The following is a 20,855-nucleotide window of genomic DNA, read 5'->3' as shown; positions in this document are numbered from 1 at the left end:
TGTGTGTGTGTGTGTGTGTGTGTGTGTGTGTGTGTGTGTGTGTGTGTGTGTTAGATTAGCCTTTATTGTCTCCTTTAGGGGAAAATTGTCTTGGACAAATGAGGAAAACACGTCATGTAAGATAACACACAAGTACAAGCACTGATTTATAATTTCACCTGTTACTATTAAAGAATTTGATTAAGAAAGGCACTGAAACATTGTTATCTATTTATGAAAATTCAATCTATTTAAAAGGTACAGTTTGATACCCTGTACCTTTTTCTTGAGGGTTTCAACTCATACTCTTTATAAAGGATGTGATTTTCAGACAATGTTTTATTAATGACTCTTCAAATATCACCTGGAGAGAAGATGAAGTGAGCATCCCAGTTATCATTAGCATATCCAGTTATTATTATTTAAGTATCCCAGTGCTGCTCTCTTTAGAACAAACCGCTCCAAGCATCTTGAAATTTACACACTAGCAAAAAAAGGTTATGAAATTCAACCTTGGTGCCACAGTGTTTGTTTAATGGAGCTTATCAAAGGTGAGACAGCGGTCAGCTGTTTTCTAAGAATGCAGAAACAGAGGTTTGCATAGAGGACTAATTCTAGCATAAAAAGAAAGCATACCAAATGAAAGAAAATATGTGTAGCAGTACTGTGGGTAATGCTGCTATCTGGAGTAACTTTATAGTGATAAGGTTGTGACATTGTAATGATAATCTGTATAGGTGATAATGGTGGGTGAGAAGAAGTTGCTACTATTCATCATGATGATAACAGCATAGGCTGTAAGTCCGGATAACATAGGTAATGATCGTAGTATTATGCAACCTTTACTGGACTCCTGCTTCATATCATATCAAATAATTGGAGGAAATATCAGAGCTGAATATGCTGAGTGTGGCCAGGGTTTGTTTTGACTAATGGTAATGTATTAGATCTGCTGACCTGAAAGAGTCTCCAAAATGTTACCAAAAATAAAGACAAACAATGTAAAAGTCAGTTGTTTTACACTTGCCATAGGTGATGAGGAGCAGGACAAAGGCTTTATTCTTCACCAGGTTGAGGATGGACTGTTTGTAAGAGTAATCTTCAGGAGGGGAGTCTGGTAAGACAGCCTGTGCTTGACTGGGAGGGAGAGGAGGTCTGTCTTTTATGACTGTGGAAAAGGCAGAAACAGTGAAGTGATGGACCTTTTATGTGAGAAGAAAATAAATCAGAGCCTCTGTGAGCATACAAGAACCAGAAAAGTGGGGAAATTATTGATATGTGGTATCAAATGTAAATAATACACATCTGCATACATACAGCCCACATTTTGAATTATAAACTATTTATTTAGATTATTTTTGACTCAATTCAAGTATGAGGTTAAATCAGAGATTTGTTATAGAGTCTGAGGTAGTTTCAGGAAGTCAGCTGCCAAAACCAGGAGTTCCTGAAATTACTGCAATGGAACTTTGATAATATGTCAACTCTTGATTGGCTCGTTTTAAACCAGCTGCAGTTTCAACACTGTGTGTTTACATACGGTGTCATAGCTATTTAAAGACACCTACTATTAACCCCACTTTACAGAATGATGCAGAATCTTAATCTCAAACCCAATTCATGATCCTGAACTGGATGCTTAGTGTTTTTTAGAATATTTATAATAATCTTAGTCTCAAGTAGACAACCTGGCCCTTAGATGCGCAAAAGCATACTTGCACACCTGTGTACCTGGAAGCAGAGGTGTGCCAGTGTTCTTTGTACCTGCAGGCCTCTGTACACATGTACACAACAGAAGTCTGAGTTTGAGCACCACTCCCTGGCAACTGAAACATTTGGCAGTACCAAGAAAACGTATGCTGCTTTGCATAATGTAAGCCAGTGTGCGACTGTGTGATATTAAATGTGTACCTATCACTGCCAGGACGAAGAGGACCGTGGAGACGGCAGCTGTACCGTAGAACATAATCATGATGTTGTGACCTGTGAGTTCAACATTATCAGGGGTGTTAGGAACCAAAACAGGAGGCAACAAGAAGCCAATGGCTGTCCCCAACTACAAACAAAAGGCACAGGAAGAGAGAGAAGAAGAGATTATTTACTTACACAAATATTACTATTGCTAAACTGAGCATATAAAGAGCTGATAATCTGGTGATGATAGTGTTGTCCATTAGTTGGCTGTGGCTAAGAAATTATTTTTCATCTACTATAGGCCTATTCTTAGGTTTTATTAGTCCTAGTATGTTCCACTGGTCCCAAGTTTTTCTAATTTCTCTATTTCTAGTAAGGAAAATGTTGGAATTTAGACTGTTCGTTCGTGGGTACAATAATTTCTGGGGGGTCAATAATTGTCAGTGAGTTCTTGGCTGTTATTATTGTATTTGTTGTTCATTTGCTGTAAAAACTTTGAATGATCACTAAAATAGAATCACGTCTCTCTTCCCCCCTGACTCGGTCTGCTCACTAAACTCCACACAAACCTAACCTATCAATAATCTGTGACACGCGCACGCGCTGACCTGATTTCCGAGCACTGCCGTGGCGCACGCAGTGGAAACCTCTCGGGGTCCGAACCACACCGAAGCCACGCGGGAAGGCAGGCCGAGGATGAACACCTGCGCCACGGAGCAGATGACCTGCGCGGTGACGGTGACTGCGAACAGCTGGGGGTTCACGCTCGCGCATTTCAGCCAGGCGCCGGCGCAGTTGAGGCCGGCGCCCAGCAGGGCCGTTAAGCGCAGACCCTTTCGGTCCAGCAGCCAGGTGGCGGGGAAGATGAGCGGCACGTAGGCCACCATGTAGACGATGGAGAGCCAGTCCACCTTGTCGTTGGTCACCCCGTAGTACTGCGTGAACACGTTGGTGATAATGCTGTACTGGATCCACTGGAAGGCGTTCACGAGGGAGTACAGGCTGAAAACGGCCAGCACGGCGAACCGGCGGGCGTACACCCTGGTCTCCAGCCTTTTCTCTTCCTCCTCCTCGCCTTCTCCTCCTCCTCCTCCGTTAGGTAGCATCACCTCTCTTTCATCAGGCGGAGCTTCCTTGTCCTCCTCCAGCTCCTGCGCGCGCTTTGAGACTGTCTCCCCGGCCCCGCCCGCGTGCACCGCTTCGTTTGGCCGTTCCTCGTCCTCTGGCTCCTTCCTGCCGACCGTGATGTCGTCAGGTGCGCCGGTACCCGCGCGCAGATGCTCCTGCACGAGCTCACCGGCGACCATGATGCGTGTTCGCAGCCTTTTGCTCTTTTTGCGCGATGCTGAGTCCAGAGATGATCGACTGAGGCGAGCTGAGCAGGAAACAGAGAGGTTTCCTCATTTGGTTACCGGTGAAAAAGAAGGCTGAGCTGCAGATGACTGAAATATGAACAACTGCTGACTACACATCCCTAAATATGAAAATACTCGAACACTCAACACTCCTTAGAAAACAATACCCGGCTTCTGTCAAACAGCGTGCTGCTCCCGGTCTGACACACTTGATTCTCTCTCTCTCTCTCTCTCTCTCCCTGTCTGGTGGTTTCAATACGTCTCTCTACCTTTTAAGCCGACTCTGACACAAAGCCTTTCGATAGCGATGAGCCAATAGCAGAGCAGCATGAGTTTGTAGTATCTAGTAGTGCTGCCTGTCTGGGCGTATGTGTGAATGGTAACCGTGGAAGCTCTGATGCACACGTAAAGAAAAGTCTCTGCTGGGAAGTCAAAACGAGTCAGTTTCGTCACTAAATCATCTTCTCTTTAATCTGCTTTCTAATACCAAAAAGTAACGCGAGATCATTTAAATGTTTGTGGATGTTAGACTGTTTCTAATTTCTAGCAAATTAGATGAGTGAGTTATTTTCATATGTAATCTGTGCTTCTTGTGAGATCTCTCGGTACCATAGTCAGTGGTTTCTAGAAACACGGCCTTAAACTGTCAGACTACTCTCCCGTGGAAACAGCTCAGTTTGGGAGCAATAGACACACCCTCTACTTTTAGAGCCCTGCTTTAAACAAAGTAGAGGCTGCTTTGTTTAAAGCAGGGCTGGAGCAGGCACGCTTGACTCACCTGATATTTATGCTGTTGTATGCCCAGGGTGCTGGGAGACTTCCCATGATGCACTAAGCATTTCCTTCTTTTTCTTTTTACTCCTGCTGCTAATATGCCACTACTGTATGCGACTAATGTTTGGCCACTCTCTCGTGGATTTTATGTTTTATCTACACTCCTCTTTCTTTGGTCACAACAGATGGTTGTGCCTCCCTGAGCCTATGGGAGACGTGGATAAAACAGTGTTCTTCCTCACCACAGTCGCCAAGCCCTACCTTAATGGGGATTATCAGATTGCAGGGGTTCTTCCTCTACTGTAAATGGTATACAAGTAAAGATGAACAGAACTGATTGAAAAAATATAAAACTAATCAGTGTTCCTTTAGTCTGTAGCTACGCTGCCTGTTCCATATACTCAAAGTAGCCTGTCCATATGCTGAGCATTATCTGCTCTAATCCTAGTGTGACCCAGTGAGACTGGATGCCGCAGCAAGTCTGATCCTACAGGTGATTCACACCTACAGTAAAATCTACTCGCATCTGATCTCTTTACTGGACTTTAAAATGCAAAGCAAGCAACATTTCACAGCCCTTTCTGTGTTTCTTTTCCAATGAATGGCAGTGCAGTGTTGTTTGACTTCACTGAACAATGTGTAAATATTCAGCTTCCAATCATTTATAAATCTCCAGCTTCTAAATATCCCAGTTATTATTATTAGGTCCTTTCTCAGTGGGCTCAATCAAACTCCTGTCCACTCCGCACGTCACAACTACGTTAATTATACACAGTGGTTGGTTTTATTTATTTTGTTTTTATGCAGCTGGCTTTACAGGTTCTGCAGACTGTAGAATACCTGAGGTTGAATCTCGTACAAGGCTTGTTTTCTCATATATCAGTGTTTTGTGAAAGCCTGACAACTAAAGAATAAAACAAAACCAAAGGAAACTAAGATCACACCTCGACTAAATTTGAAATTTAATATCTGATGTGGAATTCTTACTCCACATTCTAGTAATCTCTAGGCGAGGGATGTTCTACTTTCGCTCGCACAGAGTGGCTCATCTACCTTAATAAATTATCTTTGAGACCCCTCTTCCGGTTTCTTGTTGCCCAGGTAACAAGTGCATTCTCACAGCTTACCTTTGGATAATTTATGAAAGGAAATCTAGTCCACATTAATACTTCCTACAAAGATAAATAGTAATGTCCGGGTATGAGGATCGGGCTCTGCTGGAGCTGAATCAGAGCAGGGAGACGTGGTGTCAGGTGGAGATGAACCCCCGGCAGGGCTGGGAGAGATCACAGAGGAGACATTACCGGAGTCACTTGAAGACCAGCCCGGTTCTCCTTACAGCTCTGACCGGCGGACCGCAGCGCAGAGAGGCCTGCACCCAGCGGCCTGCCCCCGTCAAGCTCCCGGAGAGAAGGCACTTCGAGGAGGGCTGTAAGAAGGCTTCTCTGAAGATTTTACAGAAATGTTTCTGTAGATCTGATATGGACACGAGAAACTGTGTGTCTGTCCCAAATACTTTAAAGATATTAATATTTAATTAGGTAATTAAATTCTAAAAGGCTGAAAGATTCAATATTTTAAAACTACAGCAAACCTGTATCCACAGTTATTTAGTTTATCAAAGAATCCCACTTTCCAGATATTCCAATTTCCCGTATTACGTTATTAAGGATGAAATTTGTTTAGTATCTTCATTTGCTCCACAGTACAGAGAAATGAAATGAAATGTTAGTAATGAGATAGTTTGCACACATGCCATTACATTAGGACCCTACAGGTCACCTGTTTTATGACTGCTGTTGTCAAACATGTGGCCCACATGTTTTTGCTGACAGACCCAGCCTCAGTAGGTCCTTTCCACCTCATTGGATGGTTTTGCAGAAAAGGAGAGCATGGCTGTTTAACGTGCTAAATCTGAGCCTCAAACCTGAAACATGGTCAGTTTCTCAGCCTTCTCATTAAAAGATTTTACCCACAATGTGTCATACAACACCTTACTAATCCACTTACACCTAGGAGCCACGCTGATGCCTTTCTCTAACAGTAGACGGGAAAAGTAAAAAACGAGGCGTATTATTATTAGCTTGATGTTAAAAACTTGATGTAGTGGTCTTACCAGTCCAGTCTACTTATGGTTAAATTGATGGTATGTGGCCCACAAAGTAAAATGAGTTTCACATCACTTACCCAGGCAATCATCTAATGCAAATTTACCACTTGTACTGTAGTTAACTGGCTTAAAGTTTAAAATCTGTAGTGCACCACTTAATTTCTGCATGTCTTGATCAGGCTGACATAAACATATTTATCAAAAACATGAGGTGGAACTATGCTGTATCAATGATTTATGGAGGAAAACAAAACTGATGCTATTCTTCTTGCTTTTATTTAACTGAAATTCTACTTAAGTATTGTTTTGTTAATGTTCAATAGAACTTGTTTGAAAAACAAGTTTGAGAACAGCCGTATTATTTGATTTTCTATAAAGTGATCAAAAAGAAAATGAGCAGCTGTTGACTCCTGAGATCTGTCTCTTCTCTTCCAGATAAAACTCACCTGGTCTAGAGAGCTGCAGCCTTAGAAGATGACCTGAGCTCATACTGCAGATACACCAGGGACCCAGACGTGGGGCAACTTTCAATATTTTATTTTCATAACTAATATAGGACGTGATACAAACCCCCAAATACGCTGGAGATCATGGCACATGAGGTCTTAAAACATTTGATTGTACTTGTTATTGACAGTACTGAAATTAAAAACTCATTTTTAAAAAATAATTTCCATGCATCACTCGCTTTGGTCAAGAAAGACATCTCATTATTAAAATGATCTGCAAGACTTTGCAAAAAGCTTCTAGCTTGTGTGAAACTTAAAAAAAACCCCTCAAAAGTAAAGAAAAACCTTTCTGATATTCAAACGTTAGCAGTGTTTATCACGTGTTTAAAAAAGTTCACAGCCTCGCAGTGAAACACTGAGGGGCGGACAGTAGTAATAGGGCATCGTCACTGATTTCTAGAATCGATTAGATTCCGATTCACAAGGTCCTGAATCGATTCGATTCAATTCGATTCAATTTGAATCTGGGAAATTTTGCCTCAGACAGTCAGAAATATTATATATAGGTGTGAGCATCAGAGCAGATGGCTTTGTGTCAAAGTAGCTGAAGATAAAACACAGAGAAACATGAAGGTGATTGTCCTGGCCTGGGATTTTATAAAAATATTCTGCAGTAGATCAAAAACGAAAGAAAAACATTAATCAACATATGAACATTACCTCTGAAGTTAGAGGTTTTATTAGAGACACAGCTGAGCGTTTTGCATTTTGCATAATTTAAAAAGTTTAAATTTGTTCAGAAGCCTGTTGAACAGCAGAAATTACGTTTTCTTTTCGGAAGTAATTAAAGGGGGGAAAAAAACAGCGGCCGACAGCACTGTAAACAACGGTAGACTTGTGCGTAACAAGCAAGCGAATAATGCAGAAAACAGTACAGAGAGAGAGAGAGCTGTGCATGAAGTGTGATTTTATCGTGGTGGAAGCAAAACAGCAAAAGTCAGGGTGAATTCATGACACTGTTTATGTGAAGCGTTTGGATCTTCTTTTGCTGCAGGTTCACTCAATATATTTGGAGAGAGATAAAACTAACAGCTTTAGAATCAGCGCAAAAAGGGCGTAAACACAAAGCGCGACCGCTTTCAGCCCCGAACGTGTCCGTGCCGTCGGGTGAGAAAGGCGACATCTCACTGATTCGTCAGCAGGTCCGCGCTTTGTGTTTACGTCTTTGTGCAGAATCCCTGTTCCTGCTCGCATTTACTGTTTTAGCTGTTTGGTGGTTCTTGAAATTTTGTGAGGTTTAACCTGAGATTCTGGCGTTTTGGGCAAAATAAATTTATATTAAAAAATTGATTCACCCCTAAGTAGTAAAGGGAGTTATCTTTTCCATGACGTCACACACTGGGTGAGCCTTGGATTTCGAAATCACGCTCATGTCACTGTCAGCGTGTTTTAGCTTTGGGGAAGAGTCTGTATGCATTGTGTGCGGTGACCAGCCGAACAGTTTCTGGAGGGAGACCTTTGACATCGGCGATGTAGCGACATGGCAGGATGATGTTAGCGGGCTCATTCCTCACCTGGCAAACAAAAGACAGATTAAACATGTCTGCACTTGTGGCGCTGTGTCTCAATATGATGATGACTTTAAAGCCTTTAAAACTTACATGCTGGTGAAGCCCCAGGGCAGGAGAGTCTGTCTCAAGACAAATGTGCTCCAATGGGATCTGCTTGATTAACTTGTCTCTCTGTGTGGCGGTACTAAAACTGTTTATTCAGGTGACTCAGCAAAAAATGTTAAAAAATGTTTTTCCACAGGACGACATTTTTCATCTCACCTGTTTGCTTCTGCAGACGGCAGGGGGAAAAGAGAAGAGGTAGCCCGCCTTCACACCTTCCAGAGCGACCGATGGCTTCCCCGCAAAGTTATGAAGCAGAGCTCGGCTGATGCCTGACAGAAAAACAGAACATGAGATAACGTTCAGATGTCTGCACGGTTCGCTGGAAACTAACACTCACCTTGTTCCTTCATGGTGTCAATCGTGACCCTAGCAGCTGATCTGGAGTGGACGTTCCTGAACAGAAATTCACAATCGACACGTTACACAGACTTCTATGTGGATTAAAAACCTTCACTTAGCGACTTGTGCATGCTCGGCAGACTGACTGTTTGATTATTTCTGGGAAACACAGGCTCGGGGTAAAAAGCTCAATGTGAGCTTCATATTTTTATTCTTGGACTCTGCATGATTTGTTCATTCATGTTTACACTGAGTCTTGATGCACTGGGACTTCTTTAAGCTAAATATAAGATCTTGTTTGGTCCTAAAATGTGTTAAATGAAATCCGTCATTTAAAAGTTCAAACACTTTAAAAGTTCAAACCTTAAAGCAATGAAACAATGGAATTCAACACAGTGGAGTACACAAATATAAACCCTGTGTTATATTTGTGAAAAGGGAAAGAACTTGAATTTGAACTCTAACAACAGCTATTTTAATTAGTCCTCACACAGGTAAGTCCAGCTCCTTGGCGACACTGAGCTGTTTGATGAAGACGGTCACTTGGTCATCTCTGTCCTGCTGAGTCGGGGCGCACCAGGGAGTGAAGTCTAAACCAATCTGAAAAATTAAAAGAAGGCTGTTATGGCCCTAGCAGGGCCTCCTGTGAAATTGAGCTTGTGTGGGTGTGTCCTGCTCTCTCCTACCGTAGGTGCCACCCTTTTTGCACAGCTGACTCTAATCAGCAATTAGGACCAGAGACAGGTGAGGTCTAGTGCCAAAGAGCCTTGTTGGGTTTTGTAGGTGGCCTGCTCTGTGGAGAGGAGTGTGTTTTGGTGACTAACCCTTTTTTGACTTACTTTTCAGTTTATTGACCAACTACTGAGTTTTGTTGTTTTCCTTCTTTAAAATGTGATAGGGCTTGTCCGTCTCTTTTAGTTGAATTACTAATAAAAACATTAATAAAACCCTTTAATTTAACCATTTTGCCTCCCACGTCTCCTTTAGATATTTCCCTCATCCCCTGGACCCTTTAAGAGTACGTAAAAGTTTGGGGCTGATCCGGGATTTGAAAGTAGGACCTTACACACCCCAAGCCCAAATCGTAAAAAATAAATACTTTTTTTTTTTTAAATCAGTCATCCCATCCCAGACTACTATTAATGTAGGAAAAGTTTTAGAAGACCAGAATCACTTTGCATGTCTTTTTCACTATGATCGTTCCAAATTTTAAGTTGTTTTTAGAACAAATTTAATCAAAATTTCATTTCCTGAAAAGGTACACTCAGACTAGCATCTTAATGCTCACCATTAACATGACATAAACATTTAACGCACATCTACAAGTTCAGTATTCAAAGGGTTTATGTATGCTACGGTAGAAACTAAACCTTGGTCTCAGGTTCGCTCTTTAAACTCTCAACTTTGATCTATGTCAGTGAATCGTTACTGATTAAGTTTCATAAGAGAAGAAACATAAGCAATTTCTATAAGAAACAGAAATGAGGCGCACCAAATGCTACATTGGATTTGTGTGTGCCACCTTAAAAACTGACACCTGCTCTGGTGCATGAGCCTCTGGCAAGGAAGAGATTTAAGTCGCCATCTCTCAAGTGAGTCAGTTCTCACAGAGCTTATGTCCAAATGAAGTCGAGTCAAACTGGTTTGATTGCTCAACCTAAAACCACAAAGTACCCTCAACCACTCAAGCATCCGCAGATTAAAGAAAAAACTGCCAGACCAGATATGAGGGAAAAGGTTACAGATTCAAACTGTAGCTGAACTAAAATGTGCTCAGTGAAGCAGAGGATGGAGCTCTACGTCTCCAACCTAATCCAACAGCTGGAAACAGCAGTAGGAGAGTGTCGATTTAGCCCTGTGACGCCTGAAATGTGCTGAAAAAACACACATTCCTCATTGAGACCATGTAGAAATTCCCTGCATCATCAGCGCCTGCTGGAGAGCAGTTAGTGTGTGTGACTGTCTGTGAGCCTGAGAAAGATTGTTACTGACCGTGTGCATTAACCTTTTCTTACAAGCGAGATTAGCAGGTAAATCGGGGCTTGTAACAAGTTTAATCTGCTTTGCTTCAAGACAGGTTACGTTAACAATGTAAAGATTTTTTTTAACATGGGGCAGACACAGTGTGTGTTAGTGTGTGTGTTTGTAACAGTTGAATCCATGACCACCCTTAAGCCTTCAGAAGCTGATATAACTTAAATTATCTATGAAGTCTTCCAGTCATGGAATTATTTATTATATAAAACTTTGGTTAAACTTTTTCCTACTGAGCTCCATTTCATGGAGTCTGAGATGCAGCACACTTCTTAGTCAATTTAAAAAGACGTTTAGCTTAGACATATAAACATGTTTTATTAAATCCGCAGAAAAATTAAAAATAGTTTAATAAAAGAGATTATTATAAGGTTCAGTTAGAGGTTAAAAGTCTACCTCTCCAACAGCGACCAGGCGTTCTTTGTGGTTATAGAAGTGTGGAAGGGCGACGTCCAGATCCTGTAGAACATATTTCTTTATTAAAGGTGAGGCTTAAAAAAGAAAAAAAAACATTAAAAAAAAATATTTTTCTGGGTATTCAGCAAACACTGATCTACTGGAAATTTCCCACACCATCTTCAGGGTTTACAGAGAATAGTCTGAAAAGGAGAAAACAACCAGTGTGCAGCAGTTCTGTGAGTTTAAATGTGAAGTTAATGACAGTGATCAAAGAAGAATGGCCAGACTGCTGCAACAATAACTCAAACAACCAGTTGTTATAGCTAAAGTGTGCAGAAGAGCATCTCTGAGCACACAGACACGCACTCACAGATACTTGAAGCAAATGCGTAGCAGAAGACCACAATGGTGGTCTGTTTACATCATTTCCTTAGGGATTAATAAGCATTCTGTTTCTGATGGGCTGCCGCTCCCGTCAGCGAAGAAAGGAAAACTGACGCTAAAATTAAACAACAATAAATTTGAAAAACAGAAAGCCAGAATTTGGTATAAACAACATGAAATGAATCCTGCCTTGTATTAACTGTTCAAGTCTGCAGTGGTGTAATGGTTTGACACTTTGCCCCACCTTAGAACAGATTGAACATCCTTTAAACATCACAGCCTTTCTGATTACTGTTGCTGACCATTTCCATCCCTTTATGACCACAGTGTGCCTGTCTGTTGATGGTTGCTTCAAGCTGGTTGGTACATCCTTGTCAAACTAGTTTCTTGAACATGTATGCAAATGTCCTCCACAGTCACCAGATCTCAATCCAACAGAGCACTTTAGGGTGTGGTGCGGTGGAACAGGAGATTCATATCATGGATCTGCAGCCAACAAATCTGTACTGGATGGATAATGCTATCATGGACCAAAATCTCTGAGGAATACTTCAAGCACCTGGTTGAATTGCTGCCATGAAGAATTAAAGCAGATTTCTACCTTAGTAAGCAAACTACATGAATCACTGGACACAGTCTGGATACAGATTTCCTTCCCATTTTTTCATGATTATTTAAGTAAAATATTTAAAAGACAGATACACTACACATTGGTTCACTACCTGAGGTTTCACGCTGCGCTGCTGAGGGCCCTCAGCAGCCTGCAGCGGATGGATGCCAAAACACGGAGCCACGAGATCTGGATAGCTGTGAGAAAGGAATTCAACATAACATCAAAGATAATAAATGCAATGCTTTCCAGCTGTGAACAGCTGTGCAGAACAGTATATACACACATTTGTTTTCTTTACACTCTGCATGACTGACTTTAGAGGAAAAGTAACACAAGCTCTGTTCTTACTGTGAGCGCACCTCAGTGTGTCTGTGTACTTTTACTATACAAATATTAGTTCAGAAAACCTAACCTTTAGTTGCACCTAAGTTCCTGGATAGTTGTTTTTATTTCATCAGCAAATAACTGAAAGTTTCTCCTGTCTTATTTCAGCTTAATGATTCTTTTAGGCTTTATGCTGTTGATGTCGTTTTTCTTCAATTTGGTGTCCTCTCAATAAAAAGCAAGCAGCATAATATATGTTTGTGAGACAGACAATGTGCTTTGCAGACGTGCAGACCTTTCCTGCAGCTGGAGAACTCGGGCAAACTCTCCGACTTCTTCTGTAACTGCAACCAGAGTCTTCACACCAGCCTACACATAGACACACATAACTGCATGCTTACTATTTTAAATATTATATTAAACTGCACTTATTGTACTTGTGTGAAACAAGATGAAACATACAACTACACGTTTTCTTCATCTGTAGTTTCAGGCTGTATTTCCAAATGGCTCTGAAAATATCTACAGGTTTCAAATGGCCAAGATCTGTAAGGCATATGTGAAGGTATAAAATTCATTATGCTTACCTCCCTCGTCCTCAGGATCACATCCTCGAAATCCTAAAAGTAAAAGAAAGGCTATATTTGAGTAGTATATATAAAGCTAGGAGCTGTAATCAGACTGTAAATAAAAAGAGTAAGTAATGCTCCAAATTTCCTGCAGTTCATGAAGAGGTGACGGATAATTTCCAACATGTGACAATTTACCTCTTCAAACTCATGAGCCGAGATATGACAGTGACAATCAACGAAGCCATTCTCCATTGAAAATCAACAAATAAAAGCTAAGAGACCAAATAATATTAGAATAACTTCTCTGCGTTAGTAGCATAGCTAACAACCATCCCGGAACACTCCTCCAGAAATAAACGTTGTTCCTTCACGGTCATTTATGGTAGAAGGACCAGTTCGTTTCTGTTCAGTTCCGGGTTGCGTTAAAAAAAAATATAAACAAGTTGGCGGTAAAGATGGAGGCTGTAGAGAGTGAAATCTTACCAAGTGAGGAAACAAATCCAGAGTACAGGGTCCAGGTAACCTCGAAGAAAGTAGTAAGTGAGCAGGTGAACAAATACAAAGAACTTTTAAAGACGGCTCTGGACGGGCAGCCGGAGGACTTTCCGGAGGAGACGAAGCGAGTTTTACTGCAGGAGCTGCTGGCAGTGAGTCCGAGTCCTTTCTCACATTTTGGGATTGACTGTAACTGAACATGATGTGGGCAATGCTAAACTGTAGATGCCAGGCCGCTGATAGTTGTTTTAATGAAGGCGTATTTATAAAATCTTTGCATATATACTTTACAGCTTGATATTAATAAGCCACATCTGTTAAGCTCACCAGTAATAGTTATGAGGTCAGGCATTAGTGTCTGTGGGCTGTGATGTTAGCAGACCACACTGAGAGTAGGTGGAAAAGAGGAGATGGAGGTATGCTCTAGAAAGTCAGTTGAAGCAAGACAGGATAGATATGTGTGGATGAGAGGAAGGCAGGTGTAGCAGCGAAGATGCAAGGAGCGGATGTAGCGAAGGTAGAGGAGCCTAAATACCTGGGGTCACCTTCCAAAGAAATGGACAGTGCACAAGAGAGGTGGAAAAAGATGATAGTTGAACGTGATGAGACAAAATTAGAAATAAGTACATCAGAAGGAAAGTTGGAAAGGTGAGGTACAGATGGTGTGGAAAAGTGCAGAGGAGGGATAATGGCTCTATTGGACAATGGATGTTGAAGATGGAGTTGAAGAGAAGATGAGGATGATGGGTTAGGATGAGATGGAGACAGATGATCTGCTGTGATGACCCCATTTTTTGATCTAGTTATTTTTACAAATCCTTTATGCACCTATGATTACAGACTGTCTGTGCCAAAAAGAGACAACAGACAGACAGCTGAAAAAATGCCACTATAGTGATTTTTTTTTTTTTTTAAATTACATAGAGGAAATCTGATATGGTGACAGTACTAAATTTAACTTAGGAGTAGTCTAAATGCTCTAGGATGGAGAATAATTAAATGGAGAGTGTGTAAATACTGTGTGTTTGTTTGCTTTGTGTTTTAAGTTGTGCTGACTGCTGTGTGGATACTTGCGTTATAAACTTACAATCTACAGATATTGCCAGCTGTCAGTCTTCTAACGAATTATTTTATTGTAACCAACGCAGCGTTTGAAGTTTATGTTGTGACTCGTTTCAGTTTTTGCACTGACTAAATCCTCAAAGACAGGCATGACTGTTTTAGTCTTTTTATCACACTATTATTTTAAGTACACAGTAAGTGCATCCCACGTATTTCGAGCTGTGTGCTTCATACTGAATCATCATCACGCTGCAGCAGAAGAAACCAAGTTTTCATGGACATTTGGGGAAAACAGTGTTTCAGTTGTGCAGATTATTTGTAGCCCACTTTAAGCTTCATGTGAACTAAGTACAGAAACAACTGTGATCAACGTTTGACCTTTGTATGGAGGACTGTACAGTGTTCATATAATAACAGCAACAGAGTTTCCTGAAAATGATCCTGGTAGTCTTCTTTGGGACTAGATTAATCAGGACAGTCCTGCAAAATAAAGTGTGATATGGCTTCCTGTGTTGACCAAAATAGAAACGTTATCAAATTGATCTGATCCTGCTGCAGTTGAACAGCTGACATCATATTTTAATGTGTGTTGCCACTGATTGTGTGTTTGTTTATTTGAAACTGTGCAGAATTTTGAGGCTGCTGTTCAGGCTAACGTGTTGGTGAATGGACGGCCTTGGGAGGAGGCGCCCGATGATGAAGGTGATCCTTCGCCCTTTTCATACTCTTGTTTCAATTATTATATTTTAAGGAAAGCTTTATTAAGTCAACTATGCTGTCTGTTTCTCTACCACCAACACCCTCAGCAGAGGATGAAGCTGTAGATCTGGAAAGCCTCCTGGACGATACTATTGTTGAGACCACAAGAAGGCGCCGTACATTCCCCAAAAAGATCCTTCCTCATGTGGTGCATGCCCTCAAGGCTGAACGGAAAATCATGGTGGGGCTTTTTTTTTCTCCTTGTTTATTTTTTGATTTACCAGCTCTGATTATTGTGCATTACTCTCAATTTGAGTTTTTTGTATAAAAATAAACAAATATATTGAATAACTAAAGTGCCAAGTGTTTTTCAAAGCAAAGAGTATTTTCTATCTTTGAGAAAATGTTTATTGCTAATTATAGATTTCACAGAATCTTTCATGAACAGATATTTGTCTAAAGATTGAAACAAACTGTTTCATGTTTCAGGGGCTGTATGAGCAGGCCATCAAACCTCAAGAGGTGGTCAAAGATCCTGATCAAGGTAGTAGCCTCTGATCATTTCTATAGACACAGACATTTTTTATTTTAGCTTCTTCCCCAAACACCAAATCTTTACAGGTATACCAGTGACTGTTCACCTGCAGCTGACTTGAATTGCTGAGCACCAGCTACAGAGTGCTGTACTGCTGGCTCAGGACAGTGTTACTGTCTTACTTTGGAGAGTAAATTTAGACATCTTATGGTTACGTGTAGAGTCAAAAAGAAAAACACATAAAGCGCCCTTTGTTCAGTGAGGGGGTGTTTGCTATTTTAAAGTGCATTTAGGAAGAACTGGTTCTTTTTCAAGGCAGACATGAAAGTTTCAGCATCACTGAAGTGAAATACCTAAACACATCAGTACTTCTTGTTCACTGTTTTTAGTAGAATGAAGGAAAGGCTGTGAATAAAAACATATCGGCAGGTTGTAAATGACTCATGAAGCAATAACAATAGTTTTACTGTAGTATCGCAGGTCACACAGTCATTCATACAGTTGCCATGAAAAATGTTTATTTATTTATATATATATATATATATTAAACTTAAGGAGTAATTTGCACAGATGTTGGTGAGCAGAGCTGCATTACTTTCATAAGCGTGTTACTAAAGAGTAGTGAGTAGGACCCAATGAATTGCTGGCAGTTTGCCACTTTAAATGGTAAATGCACAGAATTTTCTACCTTATTTTGCCACTCAAAATGCTTTATCAGTCATACATATATAAGGTATCACTCATTTACACACTTTCACTTTTTCCTACGTGTTAGTGCATTTTATCATTCTGTGAAACTTGAGATTCAGTATATTTCCCATTGATTCTTGGAGATGAAGACTGGAGCCTTCCAATTAGTACATGACCTGCTCTACTTCTTGAGCCACAGCCGCCGAATCAATCGCTTTAAAATAAATTTGAATCAACATTAGCTTGAAAACGATAAATGATGCTTGAGGAGCAAATGCTAGCATGGCCTCCTGAACAGTAGTAAAAAAGACCGCGCAGTTCTTTATCACAGCAGAATATGCAAAACCTCAACATATCAAGCAGATATGTTTACAGTGGGGCAAAAAAGTATTTAGTCAGCCACCGATTGTGCAAGTTCCCCCACTTAAAATGAAGACAGAGGTCAGTAATTTGCACCAGAGGTACACTTCAACTGTGAGAAAATCCATGAATCCACATGGTAGGATTTGTAAAGAATTTATTCGTAAATCAGGGTGGAAAATAAGTATTTGGTCACCTCAAACAAGGAAAATCTCTGGCTCTCACAGACCTGTAACGTCTTCTGTAAGCAAGCTTTTCTGTCCCCCATCTCGTTACCCTGTATTGACACTCGGCACCTGTTTGACTCATCATCTGTTAAAACAAGCACAACAAAACCTTGGTTCCACGCCTCAAACCAGTCAAGACTCACAAACTCCGCCTACTGCGCCAAGACCAAAGAGCTTTCGAAGGACACCAGGAAAAGTATTGTAGACCTGCACCAGACTGGGAAGAGTGAATCTACAATAGGCAAGCAGCTTGGTGTGAAAAAATCAACTGTGGGAGCAATCATCAGAAAATGGAAGACATACAAGACCACTGATAATCTCCCACGATCTGGGGCTCCACGCAAGATCTCATCCCGTGGGGTCAAAATGATCATGAGAACGGTGAGCAAAGATCCCAGAACCACACGGGGGGACCTGGTGAATGACCTGCAGAGAGCTGGGACCAAAGTAACAAAGGTCACCATCAGTAACACACTACAACGGCAGGGAATCAAATCCCGCAGTGCCAGACGTGTTCCGCTGCTGAAGCCAGTGCATGTCCAGGCCCGTCTGAAGTTTGCCAGAGAGCACATGGATGATACAGCAGAGGATTGGGAGAATGTCATGTGGTCAGATGAAACCAAAGTAGAACTTTTGGTATAAACTCAACTCGTCGTGTTTGGAGGAAGAAGAATACTGAGTTGCATCCCAAGAACACCATACCTACTGTGAAGCATGGGGGTGGAAACATCATGCTATGGGGCTGTTTTTCTGCCAAGGGGACAGGACGACTGATCCGTGTTAAGGACAGAATGAATGGGGCCATGTATCATGAGATTTTGAGCCAAAACCTCCTTCCATCAGTGAGAACTTTGAAGATGAAACGAGGCTGGGTCTTCCAACATGACAATGATCCAAAACACACCGCCCGGGCAACAAAGGAGTGGCTCCGTAAGAAGCATTTGAAAGTCCTGGAGTGGCCTAGCCAGTCTCCAGACCTCAACCCCATAGAAAATCTGTGGCGGGAGTTGAAAGTCCGTGTTGCTCGGCGACAGCCCCAAAACATCACTGCTCTCGAGAAGATCTGCATGGAGGAATGGGCCAAAATACCAGCTACTGTGTGTGCAAACCTGGTAAAGACCTATAGTAAAGGTTTGACCTCTGTTATGTAACACAAAAGACAAGAAAATTATAAAAGAAACCGTACAAGATAATAAAAAAATTGCCAACACATATGTACAAAAAAGTATTGAAGTCTTTTTGATTATTGACTCCAATAGCAGTCTACTTACCATTATCCAACCCTGCATTGTGAAAAACCGACATAAATTCCATTATTTCAAAATACATACCATGTTGATAGGTTATTTCTAATAGGATTTATGTTTTTCACATTATCTGCTCTACACAGTGAAGTAATACCTCTTGGTTAGCTCGTATTTTGCAATATATACTGACCTCTGTCGGTACATTGGTATAACCACACAAGTGGAAAGAGGGAACTGCACAATTCGGCCTCCTTGTGCAACGGTGATGATACACGAAAAGTCAAAGATCAAAACAAGACCTTGGTCACCTCCATAAGAAATAACACACAAGAGAAAAAAATATAGTAAGGAGTACAAAAAACTAAAACAAAAAAATAAAACAGATTTTTGAAAAAGGGCGAAGACATATTACGGAAAATCAAAAAAAAATAACTAAAACAACCCCAAACACATGACACACACACACAGCAAACAACCATCCAACCACCATAACAACCACACTGAAGACCTCTGTCATCATTTTAGGTGGGGGAACTTGCACAATCGGTGGCTGACTAAATACTTTTTTGCCCCACTGTATATGGTGTATAAATAGATGAGTTCTTCCACCAGTTTACTTTTAATCATTAGTTGTTATTCATCAATGGCTGCCTTCCACAGTGTGTCCTGTCTTCTTACCTTCACCCCCAACTGGTCGCAGCAGATGGCCACCTCTCCCTGAGCCTTGTTTTGCTGGCAGTTTCTTCTTGTTAAAGGGAGTTTTTCCTTCCCACTGTCACTAAGTGCTTACTTGTAGGTGGTTGTTTGATTGTTGGGTTTTCTCTGTATTATTGTAGGGTCTTTAACTCGAGGTAACTGTTGTTTCGATCCAGTCCTATATAAATAAAACCACAGTAATATTTGTCCAGATATAGTCACTGTTTCCTTACAAATTTTATACCAGACAGCATTCCCTTCTGCACACGCCTAGAGTAAGTTTAGTTTCAGTATTTCCAATGATTCTGTGACTATTTTGTGATATTCTTTGTGTTAAATCAGTGTGGACAGTTCTTTTTATTTTGCAGCAAATCTCCACAATGCCTAAGCAGACAGACAAGACTAACTGTAGACAGCTGACGTGCAGTTTACCCTCGATAACAGAGGCGTTCTTGTGTGTTTTACCAGAGAACATCATGAATGATTTGACAGCAGTCGCTCCTAGTGTGGTAAAGCAGGCCATCCAGGTCATAAAGGTAACACACTGAAAGCTCTTAGCAAGTTGTCCTTCATGTATAGAGTCACACCTTCATGTATGGAGTCATTACTCACACATATTTTTTTTCTACAGTCAATCAACACTCTGCAAACACAAGTTGAAGGCCTATGCGAAATCCTCAAAATGAAACCCAGCCAAGCCTCTCTGGAGATACACAGAGAAGTGTTTGGTTTTAATGACCAATCAGAGGCTCCTTTTCCTCCTGCGAAAAGAGCCATGGGAAACAAGCAACCAATCAAGAGAGCTGTAGAGGAAGCAGCAGCCGCAGAGGGCTATGTGCCCCAAGCCAAGAAACCAGAGTGCTGCGTGGGAGAGGACAAGCTCGAGTGACACTTCAAGAAACATTAAACCAGTGTGAAATTCCCAAACACTGCAGTTCCTCTAATGGCCACTTGGCTGATCCCAAGAGCCAGCACATCCATAGACTCCCACATTAAAATGTCTAACTTTACAGCGGAAATAAATGTGCTTTACAAGCTACTACAAAAATGTTTTGCTCTCTGTAACCTGCTCCACCCTCTTTAACAATTGTACAAGGTTTAGCTTTAGTATGATCTGGTCTGTGTCTGTATGCAGCTTGCCGTCCAAACTTAGCCAAAAACTTTTCACTGCTCTCTCTGTCAGCACTTCACCAGCACTGTGGTGGCCAAAATAGCAACACTGGGGCCTTAAAATATACCAGATTGTGTCAAAGTGGATACATCCCTTTTTAATATCCAGTCTGTGGCTGAAATTAATAAGTGTAAACATGATCATTCTTTTCCATGAAGCCAAACGGAAGTTTCAGTTCCATGTGTGGGCGGCAACAGAGATACTGTTTGGCAAGTCAAAGCACAAATAAAAATACCTCAAACTGGCTGATTTGTTTGTCCACTTGCAAGGACTAAAGTAGCATCAGAGGTTTAATCTTGTGGAGTTACGTGCAGCATGTTTTTGCATATTATCTCAACTTGATCAGCATCAGATTTGTTCATTTGTTAGTCTAAATAGATTTTTGTAAAGGAAAAACTGATTAGTGTTGAATGAAATGAAATCATTTATGTCATTTCTGTTATCTTGTGCATGATGTATATAATACAATTCCAGGGGCTTTGCTTGTACTTCTTTCTCATATTGGTCACTTTGTGGTCACTTTAATCCACTTTAAAGAGGTTCATAAACCTTAAATTTATGGTTAAAACTCCGTAAAAGCTGTCGGCTTAGTTAAATATATTGTTATGTCATAACTCTTTAAATCCCTTTTCTGTTTTTCAAAACTTTAACTGAGAGAAACTGTAAGTAGTGGATTTATAGTTGTCACCTGCGGAATATGGGAATGATCTGTGCGCACAGTAAAAACAGAAACTTTAAAACATGTTTATGA

At 40.9% G+C, this 20,855-nt stretch overlaps 3 protein-coding genes across 5 annotated transcripts in view; 1 reads left to right on the top strand and 2 right to left on the bottom strand.

Annotated features, from left to right (window-relative positions):
• Window positions 1-3,465, bottom strand: part of flvcr1 (FLVCR heme transporter 1) — a 15,488-nt gene extending 12,023 nt beyond the window's left edge. The window contains exons 1-3 of the mRNA XM_042224047.1: window positions 2,502-3,465; window positions 1,891-2,035; window positions 1,007-1,147 (exon numbers count right to left, since the gene is read on the bottom strand). Of these exons, the coding sequence (XP_042079981.1) occupies window positions 1,007-1,147; window positions 1,891-2,035; window positions 2,502-3,200 (985 nt within the window). The 5' untranslated portion in view covers window positions 3,201-3,465. The remainder of the gene's footprint in view (window positions 1-1,006; window positions 1,148-1,890; window positions 2,036-2,501) is intronic.
• Window positions 3,466-7,823: 4,358 nt separating this feature from the next.
• Window positions 7,824-13,323, bottom strand: tatdn3 (TatD DNase domain containing 3). 2 transcript variants are annotated; one of them, XM_005929905.2, is made up of 10 exons: window positions 13,118-13,323; window positions 12,938-12,970; window positions 12,646-12,719; window positions 12,136-12,220; window positions 11,027-11,089; window positions 9,087-9,196; window positions 8,595-8,650; window positions 8,414-8,526; window positions 8,243-8,336; window positions 7,824-8,155 (listed from the first exon to the last, which is right to left on the bottom strand). In XM_005929905.2, exons 1-9 carry the CDS (start codon window positions 13,172-13,174, stop codon window positions 8,277-8,279), a joined length of 651 nt encoding a protein of 216 aa, XP_005929967.1. In that variant the 5' UTR covers window positions 13,175-13,323; the 3' UTR covers window positions 7,824-8,155; window positions 8,243-8,276. The 2 variants fall into 2 exon arrangements, with proteins under 2 accessions (XP_005929967.1, XP_005929966.1); XM_005929904.2 differs by having other exon boundaries at window positions 8,243-8,323; window positions 13,118-13,299.
• Window positions 13,320-20,348, top strand: nsl1 (NSL1 component of MIS12 kinetochore complex). 2 transcript variants are annotated; one of them, XM_005929900.3, is made up of 6 exons: window positions 13,320-13,569; window positions 15,109-15,181; window positions 15,286-15,419; window positions 15,668-15,722; window positions 19,402-19,469; window positions 19,565-20,348. In XM_005929900.3, exons 1-6 carry the CDS (start codon window positions 13,378-13,380, stop codon window positions 19,820-19,822), a joined length of 780 nt encoding a protein of 259 aa, XP_005929962.1. In that variant the 5' UTR covers window positions 13,320-13,377; the 3' UTR covers window positions 19,823-20,348. The 2 variants fall into 2 exon arrangements, with proteins under 2 accessions (XP_005929962.1, XP_005929963.1); XM_005929901.3 differs by having other exon boundaries at window positions 13,321-13,569; window positions 15,289-15,419.
• The last annotated feature ends 507 nt before the right edge of the window (window positions 20,349-20,855 follow it).

Source organism: Haplochromis burtoni, unplaced genomic scaffold (assembly GCF_018398535.1).
Source record: "Haplochromis burtoni strain Fernald_Lab_line unplaced genomic scaffold, NCSU_Asbu1 Contig_126, whole genome shotgun sequence".
Taxonomy (NCBI): Eukaryota; Metazoa; Chordata; class Actinopteri; order Cichliformes; family Cichlidae; genus Haplochromis; species Haplochromis burtoni.
Note: the sequence above shows the minus strand (reverse complement) of the source record. Positions and strands in the feature narration are given on the sequence as shown.